The following is an 18,298-nucleotide window of genomic DNA, read 5'->3' on the forward strand; positions in this document are numbered from 1 at the left end:
CAAATGGGTGGTTGTCTATCCAGAAGAGGAGGGGAGTAGGAAATGTAACTAGAGTGGGGTCAAAGGTGAGTTTGTGTGTTTGTTTTCGGAGGGTGAGGGAAGACTGTTTCTTCCCTCACCCTCTGACGTTAGCAGTGAATAAACAACACGGGGGTGGGGATATGAGCCAATGCTGCCTCTCAAGTCTGTGGTTGTCTCCTCCACAAGAGCACTGCTCAGGAAATGGGGTGAGTTGTTGAAACCCCAGAACCAAGATTTCCAGTTTAAAATATTTACCCACCACCACACACACACTCACACACAAATGAACAACCCAATCTATGTTGCAAGAAGTACAGCAGGATGGTCATACTTCATCTCTCATACTTCAGAGCTATTGTCAGGAGGGACCAGTCTTTGGAGAAGGACATCATGTTTGGTAAAGAGGAGGAGGAGAGTCAGCGAAAAAGAGGAAGAACCCCAACGAATTGGATTAGGAGAGTGGCAGCAGCAATGGGCTCAAGCGTGGCAGTGAGTGTTTGGTTGGCGCAGGACTGGGCAGTGTTTCCTTCTGTTGTGCCTAGGGTCGCTATGAGTTGGTACTGACTTGGCGATACCTAACAACAACAACAACAACATAGTGACAGCTCGAATGTTTAGCCCACTGTCCGTCTATCAGTTTGTCATACTGGGTTAGTTTGTATGTTACTGTGCTGATGGAAGGCTTGCCACTGGCATGTCAACTATGTAGCCAGGTCACCTATGGTGGACAGGTCTCAGAGGAACTTCTGGGCTAAGTTTAAGAAGAAGGGCCTGGCAGCCTGCCTCTCTAAATTAGCCCATGGGCCACAGAATATTTCATGAGCCTTGGGCTTGCTGGCTTTGGACATGTCATCAAGAGGGACCGGTGGCTGAAAAAGGGACAGGAGATTTGGTACAGCGCAGGCCCCTGGAAGGCCAGGGACAGCCAGCCTCAGTGAGGTGGATTGACACATGGCCACAGGGATGGACTCAAACAGACCAGTGATCGTGAAGATGGTGCAGCAGCAGGCAAGCTTGAGTTCTGATCCATGGGGCCTCCGTGACTCTGACAGCCTGGTCCGTCCATGCCGTGGGCGAGTCTGTAAACAAGCTCCTTGAAGTGCACACCTGCTATGGCTATGGGAGGAGCGGGCTCCAGGGGAGTCCAGACCTGGACTGAGGAAGGGAGCCTTTGAGGCTTTCTCTCTCAACTCCTGGGCCTCAACCAGGTTGAAGAAGGTTCAAAACAAGTCATTTGACTCCGAAATTAAAGAATAACTCAGCCACTAACAAAGACTTGTGGCTTCTGTGATATAGTAGAACACATTGGATTCATCAGCTCTTTCATGTGGCAAGGCACGCACAGACTTCCAAGCCCAGTGGTTTCCTCCAGAGCGAGGCTTCCACTTGAGACAAGTCATTGTGGCAGTGTCCATTTATCAAATGCCAGCTGAGTGCCGGGCAGTGTTCTGAGTGTGCCCATTAGATTTTGCCATGTTGTACAAGCAACCATACAAGGGAGATGGTGTTACGCCCATTTTACAGATGCGGCAGCTGAAGCTTTGGGAGGTACTCTATGATCTTTCCAGACTCCTCAACGAAAGTACTGCGCTTAACAAAGGACTGCCCCACACAGCTCACAGGTCCCACACCTTCAGTGACACAAATCCCTTGATCCTTCAGAAGACAGCACCTGGGGACTGTGTTGCCTTTGAAGTATATGCCATGGGAAAGCCACTAACTTTCCCTGAGATTTCATTTCTTCATCTGTAAATGGCAGCCATAGGAGAGTCCCCTTAATTGGGCTGCTAAAAAGATGAAATGGAGTAATGTGTATCTCATCTGTGAATTGAGGATGATAATACGTAACTCACAGCGGGGTGAGCACTGAATGACCACGCCCGCACATAAAACGTGCTCAGGAACGACAGTGATACTAATCGTTACTCCTCCTACACCATCTGCATAGAGTCCTGGTGGCGCTGTGGGTGAAGGGCTGGGATGCTAACCGTAAGGTTGAGGTTCAAACTCACCAGCTACTCCACCACAGGAGAAAGACGAGGCTGTCTGCTTCTGAAAAGATTTACAGCCTTGGAAAGCCAGCGGAAAAGTCCTGTGCTGCTCTGTAGGGTCACTTTGACACCATTTATAAAGACAGGCTTGATTTAGGAAGGGAGAGAGAATCACCAGCTGATAAAATAATCCAGTGAGGATGGGATTGCATAAGTCACCTTGCTATGTGTGGAGAGCAGGGAGGCCTGAGGTCTACCTGGGGAGGGTTCTTCTTCTACAGCGGTGGTGTGAAAGTGAGCAGGGACAGTAAACTATACCTACAGCAGCCACCGGAGCGCATGCTGGTGTGGCCGCCCCACAGAGCCAGCGGTGTAGAGTAACTGCGGAGCTCCCTGGTGCCAGGCCACTAGAACCATACAGTTCATTTTTCTAATACCCCTAGACCTAGATCGCTTCCTACTTCATGAACAGTATTTAGTTGCTAAGGAAGTGCTAAGGAAGTGACAGAAATGTCATTGTGATCTGGGGTAAAGTAAGATGAGGTCAGTAATAATGGGTGTAATTTTCAATAGTAGATTTCTTTGTCTTTCAGCTCAACGTTCTCCATACTGAGCTGGCTAAACAGTTGGCCGACACAATGGTTCTACATATTATACAGTTTCGAGAAAAGGATCTCACAGGTAAAGTATTGAGCTGAGGGCCACTTACCTCTAAAATGCCCTTTGGTTCATTTAATAGTAATTGTTACTACATTCATCTCTTTAGTCCTGTGAATTATTGAGAAATGACTTTTGTTTGGGTAGTTTAAATCAGCAAACTTTTACTGGATCCCCACTGTGTTCCTGCCTCACGTCAAGGAGGCCACAAGCTAAAAAGAAGACAGACTCAGAACCAAATAACTGTGATACAATGTGCTGAGGGTAGCAGGACAAGATGTATGGGAACAGAAATTGTACCCCAAAAGACACCATTATCCTTTTAGGGGTTAGAGTGCCAGGGAAGGTTTCCTGGGGGTCTCAGAGCTGGGGTTGACGTAAATAAATGCTTACCAAGTCTACAGAGATGGGAAGGCTGATAGTATGGACTGCATGGTTTGGAATGTCACAGGAGGCTTGGGGAGGATATGCTTGCTTGCTTCTGTACTAAGTTCTGGGATGGAAACTGAGAACAAGGCAGACTGCACCCTGGGGGCCCTGCTCTGGCGGAGCTCATATTTAGTGAGGGAGGGTATCTGATAAGTTCAAAGACTCTCATTGGCATTTAGGATCGCCAACAAAAATAAAACCGTAAAATAACTGTACATTGCTTAGAAATTGAGGTTGCTAAGAAGTAAATATAAAAAAGAACTAAGATTCTATTGGAAGTTTATCTTAGAAAAGGAGAATCCAGATTTCGTAGTCCTTTTGTTTTTTCTTCTTCACTGAGAATATGTAATTAGAATTTTCTAGGACACTGACATAAAGAGTTACCAACCCCCCAAAAAAACCGCAGTCTAAGCCTGAGTCCCAGTGTGGTGCTGTGGGTTAATGCGCCAGACTGCAAAGCCGTGTGAACTACAAGGTCGGTGGTTCAAGCTCACCAGCTGCTCCTAGGAAACCCTACACAGCGTCGCTATGGGTCAGAACCAACTTGACAGCACTTCAAAACAACAAGTCGAGTTCTCCAGTACAGCACTTTCTCTTAAAGAATGTGTCACTGAATTTTTTTTTTTTTTTTTTTTGGCATAGGCAGAAAGATGCAATAAGTCTAAGCAAATCTCAAAGACACAGATACATTTTTCTCATTCTGAAATTTCCTGTAATCATGTTACCAGAAGCTCCAGGGAACACTAATAGAAGAAGCCCTGCCCCAGGCCAGCGTTAACTGCACTAAAACTTGATAACGAATAACTAACTAATAGATCAGTTCGGCTGTGTAAATAGAACCCTTGATTGAGACTCTGAAATGTTGCTGATTGACAATTACATAGAGAGGCAAAACCTTGCCCCCGCAGTCGGGATCGGTGGCTCACAGTTACAGAAAGTCTCAGTGGATGTATTTTTGCGTAATACTTTTCTCTAGATGCTGGGTGGTGGTTGTGTTAAGTGTTGTCATGTCAGTTCTGACACATAGTGACTCAGAGTATAGGGTTTCCAAGGAGCAGCTGGTGAGCTTGAACCACCAACCTTGAGGTTCAAACCAATGTTGTAGTCCAGCACATTAACCCACAGTGCCACACCAAGGCTCCTAAATACTCGGTGCAGCCCCCATATTGGGAAATAGTTGACTTGGTACAAAACCAGTGGATCAGATGGCTCCAAATATTTTCATTACTATGAAAACCCCATATTCCTTGTGAGCGACAACTTTCATAAGTCAGTCAGATGTTAAAATGGCGGGGACTGAAATTGCTAAAATCTGAGTGTAGTCAGCGCATTCTGAGGAGAGATGTGTTAAGGTCCTCGATCTTAGGGACAAAGCCTCAGAGTTCAAGTTTATATACTGTCAGTCTCCATGAGGCTACCAGGCCTCCTAGTCCTCACCCCGGAGCACCTGCTTGGTCCCAGATTCCGAGCGCTGTCAGAGAGGAAGGGTCCCTGGACAGGGTGGCTGAAACCCAAGGTCAGTAGGGGGTGGGGCGTGGGGCAGGCAGCTGAAGCCACAGCTCCAATGAGATGGGGATCTCTAGGAGAGCAGAGGGCCTGTGGGCAGGGCTTCCTGTGGGCAGGGCTCCCTGTGCGCATCCTTATACACATGAAGCTCAGAGCTGAAGGTTGGCATGTTTGAGTTTTCGTTGATCACTGAGGTGTTCCCTTTTCTCTTTTCAGAAGTAAGCACTTTAAAGGATCTCTTTGGACTCGCCAGCAATGGTAGGCCCTTCTTCTCTAGTCTGGACGCATTGGGTGGGTTAAATATGTGTGTGAGTTTCGTGTGGGGTGATTCCTTGTGACTCTGTATACATAAAACTGCTCCATAGAGTTTTCAAGGTTGTGACCTTTTGGGAGTAGATCACTAGTTGTCTTCCAAGGAGGGTTTGAACCGCCAGCCTTTTGGCTAGTTCAGCATTTAACCGTTTGTACCACTCACGGTCTCAACGACAGCCACCACTGTCAGGTGTGAGGTGGGAAGGAGGAGCTAATTTAAGTGTTCTTGCCTTTCAGCCTGTGGAGATACTAAAATGTCATTTGATTTTTAGAGCATGACCTCTCAATGGCAAAATATAGCAAGCTTCCTAAAAAAAAGGAGAATGAAAAGGTAAAAGCACGTGGCATATTGCTTTTTGTTTTACTTACTTATACTCCTTGTGTGTCTTCCTGCTGTGAATTCATGGTGTTAAGCGTTTAAGACCAGTTCCTACTCACCACAGTGGAGTGTCGAACTTGTCCTGGGTACCTCGGATGGAAACCTGACTTGGACTTTGGAAATTGACTCTGGTTCTTTCAACCATGCTATCTCGGGTTTTTGCTGTTGTGAATAACATTTAGTGTTTTCAGGTATATGCTTTTTTCTTCTGTTACGTGAAATTTTCAACTAATTATTTTCTTTTAATACAGTCTTGTGAATGAACCAAATTGTCGATGTCTTTTGATGCATACTGCTGTGTGGCTTCCTAAAGGACTGTAACACTCACTATGTGGTTCTGTAATCAGAAACCACTGGCTTCCCTTCATTGCAGCCTCCCAGACACTGAACTGTTAAAACTTTGATACTTCTTTTCTTTACTGTATTGTTAGGTGCCGTCAAGTCTGTGCTCAGCAGAACAAAACACTGCTGGGTCCCGTGTCATCCTCATTATTGTGATGTTTGAGCCCATTGCTGCTGCCACTGCGTCAGCCCATCTCATTGGGGGTCTCCCTCTTTCTAGCTGACCCCCAAGTTTACCAAGCATGATGTCCTTCTTCAAGCACTGGTCCTTCCTGATAGCAGGTCCAAATTACAAGAAAGTTTCACCATCCCGGCTTCAAGGCTCACTCGGGCTGTACTTCTTCTAAGACAGATGTGCTTGTTCAGCTGGTATTCCACGGTGCTGTCACTTTCCCACCCCAACACTGTGATTCAAATCGATTCATCCCCAGTCTTCCTTAGTCCCTGTCCAACCTTCACATGTGTATGGGGTGACTGAAAATACTATGGATTGGGTCAGATGCAATTTAGCACAGTTACCATCTTTGCTCCTCAACACTTTAAAGAGGTCTTTTGTAGTAGATTTGCCTATTGCAATAAGACATTTGACGTCTTGGCTGCTGGTTCCATGAGTGTTAATTGTGGATCTAAGCACAATGAAGTCTTTGACAAATTCAATCATATCTCTCTTCATCATGAAGTTATTTATTGGTGCGTTTGTGAGGATTTTTGTTTTCCTTACATTGAGTTGCAGTTCATACTGAAAACTGTAGTCTTTGATCTTCATCAGTAAGTACTTCAAGACGTCTTTGTTTCCAGCAAGCAAGGTTGTTATCATCTGCGTATCACAGGTTTTTTATGACTCTACTTCCAATCCTGATGCCAGCTCTTCATATAATCCAGCTTCTCAGATTATTTGCTCAGCAGACAGATTGAGTAAGTATGGTGAAAGGATTCAACCCTGATACACATCTTTCCGATTTAAACCATTAGTATCGCCTTGCTCTGTTTGAACAGCTGCCTCTTGGTCTATGTACAGGTTCATCAGGAGCACAATTAAGTGTTCTGGAATACCCACTCTTCACAATGTTATCCATAGTTTGTTATGATCCACCCAGTTGAATATCTTTGCATAGCCAATAAAATACAAGTAAACACCTTTTGGTATTCTCTGCATTCAGCCAAGTTCCGTCTGCCATCAGCAGCAATACCCCTGATGACGCCCTTTTCTGAACCCAACCTGAATTTTTCACAACTCTTGTCGAAGTATTAATGCAACTTGTTTTTTAACTATCTTTGGCAAAATTTTATTGCATGTGATATTAATGATACTGTTTGATGGTTTCTGAATTCCATTGGGTCACCCTTCTTTGTAATTGGCACAAATATGGATCTCTTCAATCGGTTGGTCAGGTAGCTGTCTTCCAGATTTCTTGGCATACACAAATGACGGCTTCCAACGCTGTACCAGTTTGTTGAAATATTTCAGTTTGTATTCCTTTAATTCCTGGAGCCCTGCCTTTGTCTAATGCCTTCAGTGCAGCTTGCTTGAATCACTTCCTTCAATACCATTGGTCCTTGAAATGGTTGAACATGGATCATTTCCTTTTGGAACAGTGACTCTGTATTCCTTCCATCTTCTTTTGATGCTTCCTGTATTTTGCACATAGAATCCTTTAATATTGCAACCAGAGGCTTGAATTGTTTCTTCAGTTCTTTCAACTTGAGAAATGATAAATGCCATCTTCCCTTTTGGTTTTCTAACTCCAGGTCTTTGCACATTTCATTATAATAACTTGACGTCGTCTTCTAGATCGGCCACTTGAATTTTTCAATTCATTTCTTTTACTTCCTCATTTCTTCCTGTTGCTTTAACTTGTCTACATTCAAGAGCAAGTTTCAGAGTCTCTTCAGACATCCATTTTGGCCTTTTCTTTCCTGTCTTTTAATTGACCTTTTCCTTTCTTCGTGTATGATGCTCTGGGGTTTTGGTCATTTGTGTCTAATGCATCAAATCTGGTCTTGACATGGCCTCTAAACTCCGGTAGGGTCTACTCACCATCATCTTTTGGCTGTAGTCCTTTTAACTTTTTTCTCTAGTGCTTTTAGTTTGGTTGTTTTCCTGGGGTGTTTTGAGGTGGATCCTCACCTGTATTATTTTGGGCCATGAAAGTGGTTACCATAAACAAACAAGCATGTTTTGAAGCTACATGCTCTCCAGCATTGTTGGCTGCATTAGATGACGTGACGACGTCCTCTCTCTCGCCTCTCCTCCAGGTGAAGACGGAGGTGGTGAGTGAAGTTGCAGCTGCGCGGCGGAAGCAGCATCTCTCATCGCTGCAGTACTACTGTGCCCTGAACGCGCTGCAGTACCGCAAGCGCATCGCCATGATGGAACCCCTGATGGGCTTTGCCCGTGGACAGGTAGGGCTGAGACCTCAGCAGGATGTGGTGAACAGCCTGACATGGGAGGAGCCCACATGCACACCCTCCCTGGGAGCCACCTGAGGCTCGGCCCTGGGAGAGCTGTCTGCTGAACGGCATCATGCTCAGCTGAGCCCGTCAGGCTGCATGTTCTGGTGGTGCTGGCCTGCATCCCAAGCCTTCCTGGGGTGGAGATTGCTTTGTGGCTAACCCCGGTGAAAGCAGGCCTGGCCCAGTCTTCTTGGCAGCAGCATCCTGTTCAGGTCGGTGCGGCGAGGTTCAGACCTTGGAGTCTGCTCACACCTTTGCCCCTCCGCGTTGCAAGCACCAACCTTAGAGGCTGCTTGTCAAATGTTCCGTCGGCAGGGTGAATGCCAGCACCCTAGTACCTAGAGTAGAGGGCAGTGTGGCCGCTGGTCTTCATATTTTATTAGTTCTCAGAGTATTTATTTGGCTTCTTTTCCCTCTGTGAGATGGTCTACTAGTGATTGATCTTAAGGGAGGCCTCAGTCTAAGAATGAGGACTTAACCCACACTGGGGGACAAGACTGTGTATGAATGTCAGGCTGGTGGTACTCACTTGGCACCTTCTCCCATCCTGCAGGGGTTCCTACAAAACCCTGATGATGGCGCCAACCTACTCTCCTTCCCTGCTTCTTCTCAGTCATCCAGTGCGGCGGCCCCATGGAGCTCACAGTTACAGGGTAGCAGGGCGTTAGCAGGCTACAGAACAAGGTCAATTCCAGTCTGCTGCTGATAAATGTCCAAATGACAGAGCCTTCCACCCTAAGCCTCAGCCGGAAGGCACTTGCTCCTAGCTCCATGGGTCAGGAAAGCTAGCTCCGCCCCTGAACTGCCTGGTGCACTCTACTCTGAAGTAAGCTTCCTGCCCAGAGTCACTCAGCTTGACTGGCTCCATGGCTGAGAAGCCCACTGCTCCATCTGCTGCTCGTCTGCCCCTCCCCCGGTGACACAGCTTGCTGTCCTGGTTGAGGAGGCTTAATTTGCAGAGATCTCAGGGTACAAAGGACTCATTCCACTCCTGGCTCTTTCTTGATTGTAGTGAGATCCCTCCTGGTTCTGAGATGGTTCATTGTAAACTCATGCTGGAGTCCCAGGTTTTTACAGTGAACTCTGCTAACATCCACAGCTGAATCCTCTCAGTAAGTCTTCTCCCACCTTTTCTTACCCAGAGCAGCAGGCAGAAATGTTGTTTGTGGGAGTTACAAGACTATGGCTAGAAGAGACAGCAGATGATTCACTACACCCCAGCTTCACTTATATCAACTCCAAAAGCTTACTCCGGCGGATGAAAAGTGCACCTGTCATCTTCTTTCCGTTGATAGTTTAGGAACACAAAGCGATGTGAGAAAGCAAAATATTGAGAAGAAAAAATCACCAGCTTTTAAAAAAGCCTGGACACGAAAGGAGCATCGATTACTTTTCTAATACTTTTTTTTTTTTTTAAGTTTTTATTGTGAATTGAGTAAGTTTACAGGGCAGATCATCAGTTTTACATTCAACAAATCATATACTTTGTTTCATTACAATGATTATAATCCCCTCCATGTACCATCAGTTAACAGTATTTCTCTATTCATTTTAGTTCCTTTTTTTTTTTTTTTTCTCAAACACTCAGGCATATATAATAATTTAAACCACCAAAGGGCACATTCTGCAAGCCTGCCTCCTGGCTGCCAGCTCTCAGTCCCTCTCTTTCCATGAATCTAGAGTCCTCAGCTGCTACCTCTCTCCATGTCCCCATCTCTTCCTCCATCTCTGGTGTCGCTGCTTCTCTGGAAAGGGTCCCACGTTCCGCTTGTGCTCTTCTTCCTTGATGGTCCTAGGGTCCTCTGTTTCTGGACTGTAAGATTAACTACTCCCCCGTTTTTGTTACAAAGCTTTCTACCTTTACAATTGTGACAGTCGCAATTAGTCATGATAACAGTTACTCACTATTGAATCATAAGAATCTTATCCCCATCTCTTTTCACCAGCCCCATCTAGACAAGATGAAAACTATTCAGTAGGGACTCTATCTTTCCCCGCACACTCTTAAACTAAACTCTCCCTTGAAACCTTGTAAGCCAGTCACTTCATGCCTTTCTGGCCCCCTCATTTTAGGTATCCAATACCTAAGCCGCCCATCCCTATCTACCTTATATACAAAGGGGCTAGCATTGATACTTGATGTGAAGACTCCTTCCCTCTCTGTTGGTAATTTAGAGTTACTACCTCCATGAGTATAGGTCAAGTTCATCAAATTGTAGCAATTTACCCTTGTTTCCTTTATGAAAAATTATGTTATTTTTTATCTTACTCTAGTCAAGTTCTGATTATCAGACCATCAAGGCTAGGTCAAATGGGTACTATCTGCAAGTTTGGGTGTTCTTGTGCATCTCCCCTCACTTCATATCAGCTGGATGCTTTACTCTCAGTTCTAGCCTTCTGTGGCTATGTCTTTGTCCATGTGCTCAGGTGTCCCCAGGTTTCACCACACTTTGGATCAACTAGCCCTTCCTCTTCTCTCGCTCATCTCCAGGTCAACGGGAGTTAATGGATTGTGGTTGAACTCAGCCCATTTCTTCATTGCTGCCTTTCCTCCTCTTCCACTCACCAGTGGAGCAGAGTGGTTGCCAGCAAGCGTACATGGCTGCTCATGTGTTTACTTCGAGTTTCAGTCTTACAGGGGGGTTTCTAATACATTTTTAAAACACATATGTTTTAAAAAGTATGTCAGTTTCATTGAGGGAAAAGAGGAACAAGACAGGGTCTTTTAAAATCCAAGTTGAATTTTCTGTTTCTTAATGTGTTTATTGCAGTGAGAACAGTAAGTCAAGTATTGCCTTCAGACAGGAAATCTTGGTAGAATACCAGCCTTTTTCTGTGTGGTCCGGGTAAAGCTAGGCCGCAGCAAGGAAAACCACAAGCTAGCTCTGTCCAGCTGTGAACATCAGTCCTCAGTGGGTCTCTGGGAGCCGTCCAGCTTCCTCCCACTAGGCGTTGGCGTCCAGTCCAGTCGAGTGCTCTTGCACTGTCTCTGTCCCTCAGCCGTGCCTATGGAGCTTCAATCAAGGTGGCAGCAGCCCCTTTGTCCTCTCAGTACCCTCTCATGACCACCAGTCCTTGTCTTGGGAGCATGTAGGGGCCCCCGACCAGATGGTGGGCTCTAGAGCCTCATGGCTGACACAGATGGGCTTGGGACAGCGGCTGGATCGAGAAGGTCCTCGTGAAGCCAGACGGATGGCAGTAGCGCTTGATTCCAGCTGCTTTCACTGTGTTCCCTAGCCGATGAAAACAGCCCTTCTCCTAGGCTGGACTTGCCAAGCGACTGCTGCTGGCCCGGGGGAGCAGGGAGACCAGCTGCAGAAACATATGGACACAGCCCCTGTGAGCACACTGTCACTCCTGGGGGTCAGGAGCATCATTTTCCAGGACTGGGAATGACACGTTCTGTTTTCCGCATGACAGTCATCTGGTTTTCAAGACGTAAGACCTTATGCTACAGATGTCTTAATCCTAATGAAAACCATAGTTCTTTCTTTTTGGCACTGGTTGGTTAAGTCTTTGGAGGCTTCAGTCTGGTCAGCCCTTTTAAACCAATGTTTATTGAGCATCCAGCATTACTAACTGCTGCCTGTGTGACCATCACGCATCCTGCTCCTCCTGGGGCACGCTGGACCTTTGGATGGCGTGCCAGTGACTCAGGCTCCTCAGCACCACCCACCTTTGTGGAGGTGTGTTGACTCCACACCTGCCTTTTCTTGCTCAACAGGTTTCCAGTCCTCAGGCCTTCAAACAAGCTGAGGTTTTATAATCTGTGTTCAGGCAACCCCCAGCTTACGTACAACCAGTAGTTACGAACATCCCCCATAAAGCTGACACTGTATTAAAAATTCAAGCTATGTGCAGTGATTTGTAGTAAGAAATGGGTGCAACTTTGTGATGCTTATCAAAGCATTATTATTACTACTACTACTACTACTATATTGTTTAAGGAGCTCTGGTAGTGTAGTGGGTTATGAGTTGGGCTACAGTTTGAATCGACCAGCTGCTCCACAGGACAAAGATGGGGCTTTCTGCTCCCATAAAGATTTAAGCCCCGGAAACTGTATACAGTCAGAACCGACCCTGTGGCACACCACCACCACTGTATTATTACATTTAAGATGTCTCAGTGTATCTAAGTATTTCTTTCATGTTTTTTATGCATAGTGTGTCACACTGTATACTAAGACAAGCAGCTGACTAACTGATGATGTTAGATACAAACCGTACCTACCTATTCTGACTTGTACAAGTTCAACTTAAAGACAGATTTAGGGATGGAACCTGCCCATAATCCAGGGCCTCCTTATACTGGTTTACGGGCACACAGAGTTGACGAATCCTGTTGTCTATACAGGGTAAACACTGTGGAATATGGCTATAGAACCAGGGTTGTTTCCATGGTTCTATAGCCATATTTGCATGGAACGTTCCTTCCACGTTTCCATGCATTCATCAGATGTTCGCTCAGGGATGACTTGAACCCCTGTCCTATGAGTTTACAGACTAACAGACCTGAGCTGTGTAATATCAGTTCCAGAGGAAGTTAGAGAGGAGAGGAGGAGAAATGCAGATTTCCCATTTAACATCAGACTTGGATATTTATGTAGGATTTATATATGCTTCTGAGATCAAGGAATGAGAACTTGTATTATTTGCATTATGCAATCAGTTCCCACTGAGTCTGTGCCAACTCATAGAGACCCCAATGCCTGTCATAATAGAACTGTGCTCTTCAACAAGTGGTGGTGGTGGTTATGTGCCATGGAGTCAGTTCTGACTCATAGTGACCCTTTACACAGTTTCCAAGGCTGCAGATCTTTACGGGAGCAGAAAGCCTCAACTTTCTCCCACAGAGCAGCTGGTAGTTTCGAACTGCTGACCTTGAGGTTAGCAGCCCAATTCGTAATCACTACGCTACCAGAGCTCCTTCCTCAAAAAGTAGATCCCTAGATTTTTTTTTGGAAGTAGATCACCAGATTGTTCTTCTTAGGCACCTCTGGGTGGACTAAAACCTCCGGCCTGCCTTTTGGTTAGTGGCCAGCACGTTAGGCATTTGTACCACTCAGACTTCTTGCATTAGGAGAATCGTAATCAACGTGTGTTTTTACTCCTGTGAAAATGAAGGGCATGGGTGCATTTTCTTGCCCAGGATGTCTGAAGAACAGGTGCAAAGATGTTACAACGGTACTGGTATCACCTTCTAGCCTCTGCAGAGTAAAAGGTGGCTTTCTGTGCCTGCAACCTGGGGCCAGACCTCCAGGAACCTCCCACATCCAGGCTCTGTGTGTGCTTTCGTTTCGTGGCCTCTTAGCACTCGGGTTGTAAAATGGAGCAGTTCATACGTAGTATTCTGATTTTTGTGAAACCATGCTGTAGAAGGCACAGAAACCTGAGCTGTTGAGTGTGGAATGATTGAAAGTGTCAGAAATGCCTTCTTCGCTTTCCCATACCCTGCCCTTATTGGTGTGTCAGAGGACCCAGACTTTCTGGGAACTGAATAGATGGAAGTCTTTGGAAGGAAAGAATTGTATTGTTGGCATGAGAACCAGTAGCTGCAGCTTCGTTTTCCACCTGCCTAGTCCTCGGGTCTCCCCTGGATCGAGACCCCACGTGGTGCTTGGGCTCTGCTGCATACGTGGTGTGCAGCCTCCTTGGGCTTTCCACGCCTATGGTCTTAGGGCCGCAGAGCATCTCTCTCCCACCGAGCAGCAACTGGGTCACCTTTTGGTTAGCAGCTGAGCGCTTTAACCGTGGTACCACCTTCTGGCATACGTTTGTTGTGTTGTATACCGTCAAGTTGGCTCTGACGGTAGCTGCCCTGGATAGGGTTTCTGAGAGTTGATTGGTGGGTTTGAACTGCCAACCTGTGGTTAGCTGTCCAGTGCTTATCCTACAGCACCACACCAGCACCCTTTGTATACATAATCCCTTTGTATAATTTAGTATCAAGATGGGAAGACCTTAAAGGGTCTTTAGCCTTGTGTTCCTGGTGCCGTACTTCAGGCAAGTGACCCCTCCCCCCCCACCCAGTCTGTGCTTAGAGCCCTAGGTGGCTTGTAAGGGGTCAGGCAGATGGCAAGTCTTCAGGAGAGGGCTGGTTTCTGTGAGAGCCACAAGCCACGCTGCCTCTAAGGCTTGTCCGTTTCTTGGTGGTGGTGTGCGTAAGTCTGTCTTTCACCACACACTTATATGGCACTTGGAGATACAAAGGTAAGTAAGAGCTAATCTATGATTTCAAGAAAACGTACTGTCTAAATTCACCCCTGCAAAAAGCTGATCATAACGATGAAGACCTTACCAATAGTATTTACTGAAGTACCAAGTATATACAAGAACTAACATTGGCATCATTCCTGATTCTTAGTCTTCCCAGGATAGCTGGGTATCCCTAGCACCAGCGTCCACAGCCTCTTTCAGTTGCAGTCGGATGCTGGGAGCCAGGGGGTGATGGGACACAGCAGGCTGTGGGTTAGGATGCACCAGTCAGCCAGTGTCAGTCTCCCAAGAATGAATCCATCACCTAAGATGATGTTCAGAGTATCCTATTTGTGTCTTTCAGATTAACTTCTTTAAGAAGGGAGCAGAGATGTTTTCCAAAAACATGGACTCCTTATTAGCCTCCGCTGCTGACATGGTTCAGAGGTAACGCTGCTCTCTGGCTTGGGGCTTGTGTGCCTTCAGCCTCCTGCTGAATCAGCCTGGGGGTGGGAGCAGGAGGATCGAGAGCCCCCGTCTACTCCACTGACATTTGGGGGTGTCAGTGGTCCACTGTTGAGGAGCAGCGATGTCTGCCGTTCCTGGCCTGTGTGGAGCCCAGTGTTAGCCATACAGTGCACTTCCTCAGTCCTCTTTCCTGTCCTGAGGGCCCCCTTGGTTACCAATGAAGCTTCACATGTTGCAGCCATATGAGTCCAGTTCTGACTTGCACTGGATGTAAAAGGGGTCTTTGCTTTTTTTCTCTGAGTGCTCATGGGGCCCACAGCCAGAAGTGCTCCAACTTTCCAGGAAATTAACCATCACATTAATTTATAACCAATTTGCAAACGCTTTCTTTAAAAAGTTCCAACCCACTCTCAGCCAGCCCTGCCCCACTGCACTGAACCAATGTTCAGTGGCTGCTGTTGCCCACGTCTAGGACACGAAGCAGGCGTTCCGGGCAGGCAGGCCAGCATCGAGCCTGTTTCATTCCAGGTGAACTCAGCCCTGTGAGTTCTGTGATTTCTGGAGTACACACATACGCGTTTCAGCAGGTGTACTTGATAAATAAATATAGAAAGTAGACATATCCATTTAGAACTGTATTTCATGTGAAAAAATGAAGAGAAAGTTGCTGATTATCTTGGACAGGATTTGTTTAAAAATACATCTTAAAGCTAGGTAATGGGATTTATATAGGCGAATGTCTGCTGGAAATTTTTTGAATGAACTAATCCTAATAAAAAGGCAGGATTGACCATTCATTACCAACACTTGGGGCGAGAGGTAGTTTATGAGAGGTCATTTATAAAAGTGCAAACCCCTTTTTTTTGTTTTTTATTTAAAAAGCTGCCAACAGTTATAAAGCTGGCATCACCAGTGACGTAGCTTAGACTTAGAAATATACAAACAATTTGTGAAATGCAATCTCAGTTCCCTGCCTTTTCATTGGGTTCAGCCCCTAAGCCATTTTATTTTAGGGAGAAAGTAAAACAAGAAAGCCTGTGAAATTGCCCCTTCCTAATGGCACCCCCTCTTCCTGTCTTTTCTGTGTGTCTCTTCCTCATCCTGCTTTTACTCAGAACCCCTGGCTTTCCCAGTGTCAGGGGACGCCATCTCTGCCTCTTATTTTTTCACTTGCTAGCTGTGCTTTCTGAGTGGCCAGCACGACACCTGTGAGGCAGGCTTTCTTCCTTGTCAGCGTTTGCATGAGCCATCAAGAGGTTGACCCAAGTGCTGACTGACCAGCCAGCCTGCCAAGACGGTGACCAGGCCTTAAAGTCAGAGTGGCCACACAGCCTGCTCCGCATGGACGGCAAGGGGCATTTAGTTACAGGGGCAGCAGACAGCAGGCAGTGTGCCCAAATTGAACCTTTGATTCACTGTAGGAATTTTAACTTTGCCATGTGCATTGTGCATGGGCAAACAGATCACTCCTGCCACACAGCGTGCTCTGTCTGCCAGCTGGTGCAGGGCTCTGAGGTCCTCTCCCCGTGAGAGAGGTGTTCCAGGTACTCTGGCACACTCAGAACCAGGGAGGTTCCCACCACTCCTCGGGGCCCGTGTCTCTGTCCACTCCCTAACTCCACAGGGGTACATCCCCACCTGCTTTCCTGTGTCCTCTCTTATTTTACAGAAAGTGCACATGATGGCATCTCAGAAACATGGGCACAGGTGCCCCGCCATCCATTAATAAAGGACATTGGAGGCAGTCATTTCCTACCTTGTCCCTTCTGTTCCTGGGAGTGGCAGATGAGCTGCTCAGAGTTTTTGAACCTGGAATTTCTATGGAGGGGGGCACTGGGAGGGGCAGTTACTGTACTCTTCCTGACATTACAAATTATATTCAAAATGCCGCTTGGTCCTTTCTCAGGGAAACAGCCCTGACCTTTCGTCAGTCCCAAGGGCATCTGTCACTCACAAAAGGTTAAGAACCATAGTGGCTCCCTCTTTCTACTTCTGCTGAACTTTTTTCTCTTTCTCATTCCATTCCCCTGACCTTGGCAATGACGAGCAGGTTCAGTTCATGAGGTCTCTACTTGCCTCTTGTGACTTGTCCCCACCACCCTCCCCAGTGTCAGTTCACAAAGTTAACAGTGATTACATGCATCACAGATGAAACCAGACTTGTGAATTTCCACAAGGAGAATTTGTGCACCTAAAAAGCCAGACTTACTGCGGAACCCTTTCGAGTTTTTGAGGGAAATACTGGTCTAGTTGGCCCCAAGCTTTCTTCCGATTTGGGTGTTTGTGACTGTGCCTGATCGCCTTTGCCCCTTTCCTGCAGTTTGTTTGCTCAGAAGGATGGGCCACTTGGGACAGACTATGTCTAGGACTTTGCTACCCAGACTGCCCCCTCTGGCTGGGGTAGTCTGAAGACCGAAGCTTCTAGGGGTTAACGTCCCACAGTCTGGATGCCGACTGCTCTCCCTGCCTGCAGTGCTCCGGCCACCCTGGGCCAGCAGGAGCCTGCAGTCCCAGAAAGCTTTATGGCCCTCGGCATTGTGGCTGCACGGTGGTACTACTCCTGAGCCTTCCTGACCTTGGAGGTGGGCAGCACGAACTGCTGATCCCCTCTTTCCTTGGTACCCAACAGGCAGCCTCTGAGGGCAGCCTTGACAGGGCCTGCAGCCTGCGGTTTCCCCAGAGGTTCGGAGCCTGGGTACCACTTGGTCCGCAGAGAGCTTTGTGGCTGGGTTTTAGCATCACCCAGTGGTGTTCCCAAGTCTCAGTTAAAGCAGCACCCTGTGTAAATGCTATCAGTAATGCCGCACCTTGAGACCCACCAGCACTTGAGGCCTCTTCAGAGGGCAGAGGGTGGGGGTTGGCCATGGAGAAGGCCACTGCTTCATCCATCACCCACTCCCCAGGGTGCTCTCCCTTGTAGGGTGGGGAGTGGGTGATGGCTCAGCCATCTGCTTCTCAGATGAGGTCGATGAGGACTGACCTAGCACCTTCTGTCCTAAGCATTCAAGTGGAGCTGGAAGCTGAAGCGGAAAAGATGCGGGTGTCCCAGCAAGAATTGCTTTCTGTTGACAAATCTGCATACACCCCAGACTCCGATATAGCTGCACCTCAGATCAACAGGAACCTCATCCAGAAGGCTGGATACCTTAATCTTAGAAAGTGAGAACGGCATTGCCTGCTCTTCCTCTTTTCCTCAATAGCCCCTTTGTGCCCCTTGGAAGTCTGAGAGGTCATTGGGAGGGAAGGGCTCCCGGCACAGCACCTACCTGCCCAAGCACCGGGATCCTCAAAGGCCGGGGACCCAGAGCGCTTGGAGACAGGAGCTTGGGGCATAGCTGGTGAGTCCGTGCCAAGTGCCATGGACGGTGGGACACTGCAGGCCTGTCCTGGGTCACCGTGGGCATTTCTGGACTCTGAGAGGTAGTGCCCACCCTCTCCCATTCCTCCCAGGCCAAGGGTGCGTGCAGTGCACTAGAGCCCCACTGTGGATGTGACCGTCTAAGGACCAGCATGCTTTCAGGTGCACGTAGATCATAGGTCCACT

General features: G+C 47.2%; 1 protein-coding gene across 1 annotated transcript in view; it reads left to right on the top strand.

Moving 5' to 3' along the window:
* The window catches only part of APPL2 (adaptor protein, phosphotyrosine interaction, PH domain and leucine zipper containing 2), a 67,166-nt gene that overhangs the window by 33,588 nt on the left and 15,280 nt on the right, over positions 1–18,298 (top strand). Inside the window, exons 5-10 of the mRNA XM_006871073.1 lie at positions 2,606–2,693; positions 4,821–4,862; positions 5,189–5,247; positions 7,894–8,040; positions 14,651–14,733; positions 17,755–17,913. Coding sequence (XP_006871135.1) covers positions 2,606–2,693; positions 4,821–4,862; positions 5,189–5,247; positions 7,894–8,040; positions 14,651–14,733; positions 17,755–17,913 — 578 coding nt within the window. The remainder of the gene's footprint in view (positions 1–2,605; positions 2,694–4,820; positions 4,863–5,188; positions 5,248–7,893; positions 8,041–14,650; positions 14,734–17,754; positions 17,914–18,298) is intronic.

This window comes from Chrysochloris asiatica, unplaced genomic scaffold (assembly GCF_000296735.1).
Source record: "Chrysochloris asiatica unplaced genomic scaffold, ChrAsi1.0 scaffold00160, whole genome shotgun sequence".
Lineage (NCBI taxonomy): Eukaryota > Metazoa > Chordata > Mammalia > Afrosoricida > Chrysochloridae > Chrysochloris > Chrysochloris asiatica.